Below are 9,264 nucleotides of genomic sequence, written 5' to 3' on the forward strand. Positions count from 1 at the left end.
AGAAGCAGCCATTAAAACATGGGGCAACACTGGGTATATGAAGTAGTTTGAGAAGGGGCTGGGATGAACTGTGGAAGCCAAAGCAGGTCTAATGTGCAGGGTCTAGACGTGAGCCCAAACCAAAATAGTGCCACTAGCAAGAGCAGGCAACGGCTGTAAGTCGATAGGAATTATTCATCCATGTATATCTGACCAGGCATATATGCAATTTTGGGATAGATGAAATGCATACGTGGGGTAGGAACAGCATAGCTACACTCTGGGCAGCTGTAATTTTATAACGTCATCATTTTACAGGCATGTATGTGATATAATAGAAGTGCAAGTTACCTCTGGTCCAAGGCTATTGGGCAGTCCTGGGCTCAGACCATTAGATCAGGCTGCTCTCTCTAGGTATGCAGGGCTCTGGGGAGGATGCATACACAGGAATGTATTCAGTTCTAGAATCTAAAATAAATAATGTAGGGGAATGGATGTGGCTAAGCAGGCTAGAATACTTCATAGTAGCTTTTAAATTAATTGGATTAATGTTTGTGTTGCACTCCAAAGACGTAGCTCACCATGTAAATGCTAAACATTCTTGCTCGATAATTTTTTTTAAGATCATGGACTTGATGTACAACAAACTAAATAAGTACTTGCAGCTGCAAATAGCTTCTGTCTCTGCTACACCAACAGGACAGTTCCTGAGTGGGATAATCAGTTTCTCAACATAATTATTTTTGAGTTGTCACGAGAGTTCAGTCTAGGTTGCGATTGTTCCTCTTTGATGTTTGGGTATCTTATTTAAGAGACTTTGTTTTACTGCCGGGGGGTATGGAATTTGAGGGATTAGTGTCCATGGTCTAGAAATTAGGACTAAGATTTAAAAAAATAAAGTGAATCTTGTACATGGCTGTAAATTGACTGGTCTGTAATTCCCAGGTTGTCTTTGTTCCTTTTTTTAAAGCTAGGAATTGTTTGCCCTTTTCCAGTCCTCTGAGACTTCACCCATCTTCCATGAGCTGTCCTAGATAAGCAATTTCAGCGCTTCCTTGATACAGCCAGCTGCCTTTCCCTACCCCACCTGGTGCAGGTATCGGCACTCATTGGTTTTTCATACGCGGCCGCTTTAAAAAGGGCGCCATCTTTGTAAAGGGCAGCGAGCTTTTGGAGAGATGGGCGCTGAAGCTCGCTGGGCGGGCCTCTCGCCAGCCTTTATTCTAATTGGTCAGTAACTAGTTGAGTTTCCGCTAGGCCTGATATCCCAGCGTGCCCTGCATGACCCCTTCCTTTTCCGGTCGGCCATTTCCCCCCGTGGAGGTGGGTTCGAGCGGAGGCCGGGCCTTGCAGCGTTATCCGCCTGCATCCGCCGCCTGGGCGGCCCGCGGGGCCCGGGCCCTGGGCAGCCGGACGCCGGGGGGCCGCCCGCGGCCTGACGCGTCCTGCGGGGAGGCTGCGGAGGCGGCGGCGGGAAGGTGCCGGGCCTGGGGGCGCGGGGCGGCTCGGCTGCCGCTAAAGCCTAGAGCGGGGCTGGGCCGTGGCCTGGGGGCCGCTCCCCAGCGGACGGGGCCGGGCATTCGCCTCCGTCGTTCCCGGGGTGGCGCCCCGCGGGGGCTGGGGTTCGTGTTCGGGGGCTGTGCGGTCTGGCCTAGGCGCGCTGGGTTGCAGGGAGCTGGGTCCACCCGCTGTTGCAGTCCGGCCGGCCGGGCCCTCCCTTGCGGTCTCCCTTTCCCGGCTCGTGGGGTGCTGCTGCCCAGGGCTGGGCCCTGACCGGTCTCTACGATTGAGGGCTGCTTTCTGTCACCTGAGCCTGCAGTGAATTGTAGATGTCATTAAACGTGCTCCTTGTGTCTGCAGGGATATAAGCAATCATGGCACCCAGTCGAAATGGCATGATCTTGAAACCCCATTTCCACAAAGATTGGCAGAGACGAGTTGCCACATGGTTTAACCAGCCTGCTAGGAAGATCCGCAGGTGAGATGCTAAGGACAGCTGGCTGCATGTGTCAGTGAGACGGGAATTTGATTGTGTCTACCTGCCGTGTGACATCAAGATCACTTACTTGGGAATTTTGCCCCCTTGTCTCCTGTGGCACGCTGTGGTGGATAGAGAGTGATTAAAAGTTACTATGGTTATAATCACAGAGGCCAGTAAAACCATGTGAGCCATGGATGTTCTGCATGGCAAATTTAATCCTAATGCCTTTAATTAGGTCTACAGTCAAATGATGAAAAGTCTCCGGAATCTCTGCACAACATTGATGATTTGCTTGAACCCTTTTTTATCTGATGACTGTAGTTTACTATGAGATTATGTAGTCTGGCCTTGTTCACATCAGTTACTAGATGGACACATTCCGTGCCTCAGCAAGTTTGATCTACTCTCATGTTTCTCTGTGAGGGACTCTGACTGGGCATTTAAAAGATTGTCAGTGTAGAAGTTATGTATCTTATACAAAAATTCTTTTTTTGACTTGTGATATTTCTCTTTGCCCAGGAGGAAGGCCCGTCAGGCAAAGGCTCGTCGCATTGCTCCACGCCCAGTGTCAGGACCAATCCGACCCATTGTGAGGTGTCCCACTGTTAGGTACCACACGAAAGTTCGTGCTGGCAGAGGATTCACCTTAGAAGAGCTGAGAGTGAGTATAACTGGTTGGTTAGCGTCTCAGAGTAGAGTGCGCTCACATGCAACAGATACATTCTATAAATTTGCCCAGTGTTGGGTGGGTGTGGAGTAACGTATCCAACTGTAATTTGGTGTTTCAACTCAGTATTTTTTTTTCCCCCAACAAGAGGGTGAAATGAACTCCTCGATAGATTCCCCTGTCTTGCGTAGCCTGGTTATGCTGTTGGTAGCTAGTGTATGTAAGCAGCTGAGATTGGTTGGCAAATGGATATCTGTCCAAACTGGTCGTGCATGTGGCTGTTTTGGAATTTTCTAGGGGTATGTCTTCACTAGCAATGTTAAAGCGCTGCCGCGGCAGTGCTGTACTGTGGCTGTGTAGTCACGATAGCAGTGCAGAGCTCTCCCCGCACTGTCAAAAACCACCCCCGCAAGGGGAGTAGCGCCCAGTGCTGGGAGCACAGCCTACGCTGGCACTTTACAGCGCTGAAACTTGCAGCGCTCAGGGGTATGAAAAAACACTCCCCTGAGCGCTGCAAGTTTCAGCGCTGTAAAGTGGCAGTGTAGATAAGGCCTAGATAACACAACATTATTAACCAGAGTACAGGATGGTGGTCGCTATAGGTAGGTGTGTAATTGCTGTAGATACAGAAAATGGACAAATGTGTAGGATAAATATGAAATTAGAGAATTAGTTAGCTTAAGTTTAGTTAAGAAAATATATATGTGTTGTAAAGAAAGACCCTGACTAGCAATTAGAAGGAAAGCCTTGAAAATAATAAGTTATAAGGCCAGAAGGAATGAAGTAGGGAGGATGCAGAGGGCTGGACTAGATGACCTCTTGAGGTCCCTTCCAGTTCTGTGATTCTATGTCTGGCTCAAAGAATAACAAATGAGGTAAAAGAAAGCTTCTAAAAAGAAGGCCTCTGACCCCTGGGGATGACTGCAGATGGTTTTAAATAAGACTAAGAGAATCTGTCTTAAAATGAGCCAACATGGCCCTTGCCACCCACACACCAGTGTTAAAGCCTGTGTGAATCCAGGGGCAATGGCAAAGCTGTTGGACAGCAAGTAGAGAAGGAAAGGCCTTGGGAAGAGAGGAATTTGTAAATCTTCATCCATGCAAGACTGGAAATAAGGGTAAACTGTCTGAAATTGGTGTTTAACCGAAGTCAGTACTTGGCAATGTCATCACTTGTTTGTTGAAGAGTATAAAAAAGTAAATAAAAAAGTTCATTGCTAATACCTGCCTGGCCACTTTAGAGCCAACCAATATGGGTCTAAGCACCCTGGGTTTAGCCCATTTGTAAGTCTCTTGATCAAATGTTTTGTTCCTGTTTGGATGTGGTAAATTATTTAGGCATATTTAGAGCAATTGTATAACTTTGGATTTAATAAAGGACTTTATGGTTACATTAGTGTTTGGTGGTTTCCTGTATTCATATTAATTTCAGGTATTCCAATAGCGTGGGAATGAGCCGTGTAGGCAGCAGCATACGTCAACACAAGATTGTTTTGAAAATTAAAGGAACATGGTCAACTTGCCATTTTAACAAAATTCCACGTTTTTAAACCACTTAACTTCAGGAGAGAGGAGGAGGGAGTGTTATGGTAATGCAGCCTTCTGTACAGTCATGGGACAGTAAAATCAAATGTCTACAGGACTGCTCAGCACCAAGAAATAGTTTGCTTCTTTTGGGTCTCTGGTATTTTTTAGAGACTCATGATGTAAGTGATACCTGATAGAGCATTGATTTGAACCTTAGTAGTATGGCCAACTTCATGAGTCAGGTTGGCATATGTGATTTAAATGGCCCAGTCGCTTGTTACAGTTGGAGTTGCACATTGCAGTATAATTATATAAGAACACTTGCTTATTTCCATGAGTGAAAGTGGCGTCCCCTATTCTTTTCCCTGTGGCCTCAGATTTTGTGCCCTCCTTTTGCTATTTCAAGTCTGAGGTCAACACTCCTTCAAAGTTACGTAACATGTAAATTTGTGGTAGATTGAGTCTAATCTTTGACTTTTGGAGATGCCTTATCTGTTGCTGTCCAACTCCTGGGCATAGCACAATTCATATTTCTTAATCGCTGCTTCTGCTTCTGATGGGCCTTACAGTCAAATGATGACACTTTCTCCGGAATCTCTGTAGTCTCTGTGATGACTATACTTGAACCCTTTTCCAGCTGATGACTGTAGTGGCTTCACTCAGTAGCACAATGGCATAACGGTCACTTGAACATTGGCATGAACTCTCTTGCTTTACAGATGGCTGGCATCCACAAAAGGGTTGCCCGGACTATTGGGATCTCTGTGGATCCCAGACGACGCAACAAGTCTACAGAATCCCTGCAGGCCAACGTGCAGAGACTGAAGGAGTATCGCTCCAAGCTTATCCTCTTCCCAAGGAAGCCCTCTGCACCCAAGAAGGGAGACAGCTCTGTAAGTACATTGGGTCCTGGAAGCTTTCAGAGGCCTTCCGCCCAGTGGCGCTAAGGTTTGGTTATGGCTGATCCTCTAATGCAGTGGCTCTCAAACTTTTTTACTGGTGACCCCTTTCACATAACAAGCCTCTGAGTGCGGTGACCCCCCCAAATAAATTAAAAACACTTTTTTATATATTTAACACCATTACAAATGCTGGAGGCAAAGCGGGGTTTGGGGTGGAGGCTGACAGCTTGTGACCCCCCCCCCCCATGTAATAACCTTGGGACCCCTCGGGGTCATGACCCCAGTTTGAGAACCCCTGCTCTAATGTTCTGGTGTAAAGCATTGTTTACTTAGATACATCTCTGAATGTAATGTTCCTATATGGGAGGGCTCTTCCACTGGCAAAGGGTTGATAGAGCAGCCTAGTCTGCCTTCATGAACATCTGATGGAGGGGTGAGCTTGGGTGTTGGGCAGGGTATGTGCTATAACTAGTACCAGCTCTGTTGTGCTGGGAGCTGGGCCCAGAATGTGGAGTGTGCAGTGGTGACTTAAAGCCACATTGGGGGGGCGGGGCTGCCCTGAATCAAAGCCATGAGAGCTTTAGCAACTCTCACCAAGTCTGACTTTTGACTAAGCAGCTGAAATTTAGTGTAAATCAGTTAATGTGTATGGGTGGATAATGAGCCATAGTTTCGGGAGTACTTGTCTCACTATTTGTAAATAATTACAAAAGAGCAATGGGAAAAAATGCAGGGGCAGAGAGGTTTTATCAGCTGAGTAACCCACAGAGGTGGTGAGTTGGTCAATTTTAGGGGAGTTCCACCTATCAACCTGTAAATCTTAATACAGAGAAAACACTTGTATCAGCTAAGGTTCTGAAATTAGGTGGATTTCCGTGTATTTCTTTGCTCCAGCTATGTAGGCTCCGTGCTTCCAATAAGGAGGTATATGTAGTGAAATGAAAGATTTGAAGAAGGGGATTTCTAGGCAACATCCATAGGCTCTATGTGCTCTAGGCTTTTTACCTGTATTTAAACATGCTTCCTGCTTAAACTTTTCTAACATGGCATGGCCTGCCAGCAGGAATTGGGTCAGAGTGTGTTAAAACTCTTTCAGACTGGTCAATTAGCTTTTTTGTGACTGCATTCATACTGGCTGGCTAAACTGTATAAAATGTGGCTTTGTTGGAACTTTTTATCAGTTTAACATATTCCCTAAGCCCACTGTAGAGAGTCCTGGAAAATGTCTCTTTAAACCTGGTTTGGGACTGCTGGCGATGTGGATGTGAAGAAGCTGAAGTAGAAACTACTTTATATGCAGACCAAAGGTTTTCCCCTTTCTCCAGCAAGGGCTTCTGTAACAAGGGTTTCCTTGGGGGCAGTTTGTGCAAAGTTTCCTGGAGTGTCATGGGAATATCGCTGATAACTGGTGCAACTAGAACCTAAAATAGTATAGTCCCTTGTGTTCATATCCTAGACGGGTTAGCAAGGCAGATTTAGTTGTGAATGTTTAGCACCAGCACAGCTTTAAAATGGTACAATGAATTTGAAATATAGCCAGTTTCAGCGTGAGATAAAAATTGTTAAACGTATTATCTCCACCCAAGGGTCCCTTGTTAATTTTTTTGCCTTCTGTTGCTGCATTTTAAAATGTTTCTTTTCCCTGTTGTTTTGCATGAGAGCCAGACAAATAGGGGAAGCTGAATGCTTTTTGAATATACAAAATAAACTGCAAAGTAACTTTTCTCTGTCGGGTATGGGAGCCAGAGACTTTACTGGAAACAACAGTAAACTTGACATTTTGTCAGGTTGGTGTAACTTTTTTAGAGTAGGTGTTGTGCCCTTGAACCAGAGCTTTACATTCTTCATTCCTGTTTTTGGTGGGGCCAGGAAAGGCAATTTGGTGGTGGAGTAATGATGATGGATCAGCATCTTGTCAAGCCCTCAGGATGACTTTGCTTCCTTCCACCTCTGTTAACTGAGTATCCTTAACAGGTCACACTCCACAGTGCAACTGTGAATACTGGGTTCAGCTTGGTTCAGTCTTAAAAACAGGTCTGCTTTAGGCTGGCCCCTTCACAATGCTAGCACGCCCTCTGTTGGAGTGGGAATTAGCACACTTCTCCACGTGTGTGTTTCCAAGTCTCTCCATGTGGGAATGTAGGGCCCTCTCTTCAGTCTGAAATATGGGGCAGAATTCCTGAGCTCCAAACCATGGAACTTTTCCTGTTGAACATGTATTGCTAGATTCTCCAGTCACATCGCAATGCTGGGGCCTGGCATGCAGGCCTAGTTTTTAGTTAAGATATGAAACTGAAGAGCTTGTGTGTTGCTCCAGAAGGTACGTTCCCTAACCCAGACAGCTCCCACAGGCCTGCCACCAAGGGAGCCAGCTTGTCTTGCTGAACTCAGTAATCACTTGTGTCCTCTGTTACACAGCCAGAAGAACTCAAGATGGCAACTCAGCTCTCTGGACCTGTTATGCCAATCAGGAACGTAAGTGAACCTGCAAATCATGCGCTTTGTTTGATTGTTCCAAAGTTAGATACTGCTGTGATGTATCTCTAAATACTTAGAGAGAACTGACTCAACAAATGGGTTTTTTTCAGTGCTGCATTGTGACACTGCAGTTAAGTTTTGCGGTCTGTAGACTGCATCAGTTACCTTGAGACAAAAGAACAAGAGCCTGTTAAAATTGATCTCATATTTCTCGTCATAAAATACTGGGGTGTTTTTGTTTTTTTTAAATCTCAGTATTTTACTGTGAGAGTGTAACTTTAGCAGGGTCTCTGGATTTTTTTGCCACTGCGTAATGAGATGCACAGAGCTGGCTGCTGTAAGCTGCACTAAAGTTTTGCCAGGGTAAAAAAACTGAAAACTTGAGTCTTTTAATCAACTGTTGGTTAAATTGGAGCTCCTTTGAGGGGGCCGAAGGGCAAGTTCACGGGCTTGAAGTAGTGGCAGTGTTTTGTCTGGAGGTAGACTAATGGATGCAGTTTCAGCTCTGAGAATTTGTTCTGAAATTGAGGGTTCTGCCTGAAGCAACTCAGAAATGAGAATGGAAGAGTTAGCAGCTGTCTGTGCACAGCCCTGTGCTTTGGTAATCTAGTCTTCAGTGACCTAGGGCTGGTAGCTCTTTACTAAGTATAAGATGACAAGCTGTGGGTTCACTGGAGTTTGTTCTAGAACCATTGCTGCTTTGAAAGGTTATATTTGATGCTTGATGGTGGTAATCCATGAATGAGTGTAAACTGACAGCGAGGTAAATATCCATCTACCCTGAGGTGGTTATTCCTGGAGTTTCTTCCCTCGCATCATCAGTGGTGTGAGCTGACAAATACAGAAGCTGAAAAAAATGAGGCTCCTGATTGAATAGTGTTGCAGGCACGGCCTCTTGCTTTGATGAAGCATCTCTGCCAGTGATGGTGTCCTGTTGCTAGTAGAAATCTGTACCAAAAAGTAACTCTTCTAAACATTGAATAGACCAGAGGATTCCAGAGAAGATAGTTACACATTCTGTCTGGCTCTTGTTTCTGCTAGGTTTACAAAAAGGAAAAGGCCCGTGTTATCTCTGAGGATGAGAAGAACTTCAAAGCCTTTGCCAGCCTGCGTATGGCCCGTGCAAATGCCCGTCTCTTTGGAATCCGTGCTAAACGAGCCAAGGAAGCTGCAGAGCAGGATGTGGAGAAGAAGAAATGAACTGTTCTCCCTCGAACTGTCAATAAAAGAGTGTAGAAATGTAACCTGGTGTGGTGTCTTCTTAGACCAGATGCAAAGGGATCCGGAATAAAGGAAGGTGATACTTTTGACATGAAGCCTATACTCATCAGTGTTAGTTTGTTCAGCTACATTCTAGATGTGTGTTGTATAAAAGTAAGTTGAACTGGAGTCTGAACTGGTTTGCTCATTGCTTCTTCTGAGATGAGCAGGTAATAGGCTCCTGGCATTGTGGGTGGCAGGTACTCGTTCAGTCTGGGTGGAGTTGCCTTAGGTTTAAACAGTTAAGTTTTCCCCTCCACTTGCTTTGAGGGAAACCTGAGCAGATGACTCTTTAATCAGTAGCCAGACACGGCACCCCATTGCTCCTCTCCTCTTCAGGGATAGCCTGCTCGCTTTTGCCTATAAGAAACAGGACTGAAATTTCCAGTGTGCGGAGGACCTGGCTGAATGAAGTTGTAAGAGTACTGAATTTGATCCAGTCCTAACCTACCACTGGGGGGCGCCTGTTT

General features: G+C 45.6%; 1 protein-coding gene and 2 non-coding genes across 3 annotated transcripts; all 3 read left to right on the forward strand.

Annotated features, from left to right (window-relative positions):
- The first annotated feature begins 1,208 nt into the window (after positions 1-1,208).
- RPL13 (ribosomal protein L13) lies at positions 1,209-8,778 on the forward strand. Its single transcript, XM_074968956.1, has 6 exons — positions 1,209-1,302; positions 1,840-1,957; positions 2,480-2,621; positions 4,874-5,047; positions 7,475-7,531; positions 8,576-8,778. The coding sequence occupies exons 2-6, from the start codon at positions 1,854-1,856 to the stop codon at positions 8,732-8,734; spliced, it is 636 nt and encodes a 211-aa protein (XP_074825057.1). The 5' UTR covers positions 1,209-1,302; positions 1,840-1,853; the 3' UTR covers positions 8,735-8,778.
- On the forward strand, positions 2,209-2,290 carry LOC141996927 (small nucleolar RNA MBII-202). Its single transcript, XR_012641654.1, has one exon. It is a non-coding gene; the product is annotated as a small nucleolar RNA MBII-202 (small nucleolar RNA).
- On the forward strand, positions 4,729-4,814 carry LOC141996929 (small nucleolar RNA MBII-202). Its single transcript, XR_012641655.1, has one exon. It is a non-coding gene; the product is annotated as a small nucleolar RNA MBII-202 (small nucleolar RNA).
- Positions 8,779-9,264: the final 486 nt, after the last annotated feature.

Source organism: Natator depressus, chromosome 12 (genome assembly GCF_965152275.1).
Source record: "Natator depressus isolate rNatDep1 chromosome 12, rNatDep2.hap1, whole genome shotgun sequence".
NCBI lineage: Eukaryota > Metazoa > Chordata > Testudines > Cheloniidae > Natator > Natator depressus.

Coding starts and splice junctions, on each gene's coding strand:
- RPL13 (XM_074968956.1), top strand. CDS start 1,854: ATGGCACCCAGTCGAAATGGCATGATCTTGAAACCCCATTTCCACAAA. Junction 1,958..2,479: donor CCTGCTAGGAAGATCCGCAG/GTGAGATGCTAA, acceptor CTCTTTGCCCAG/GAGGAAGGCCCGTCAGGCAA. Junction 2,622..4,873: donor TCACCTTAGAAGAGCTGAGA/GTGAGTATAACT, acceptor CTTGCTTTACAG/ATGGCTGGCATCCACAAAAG.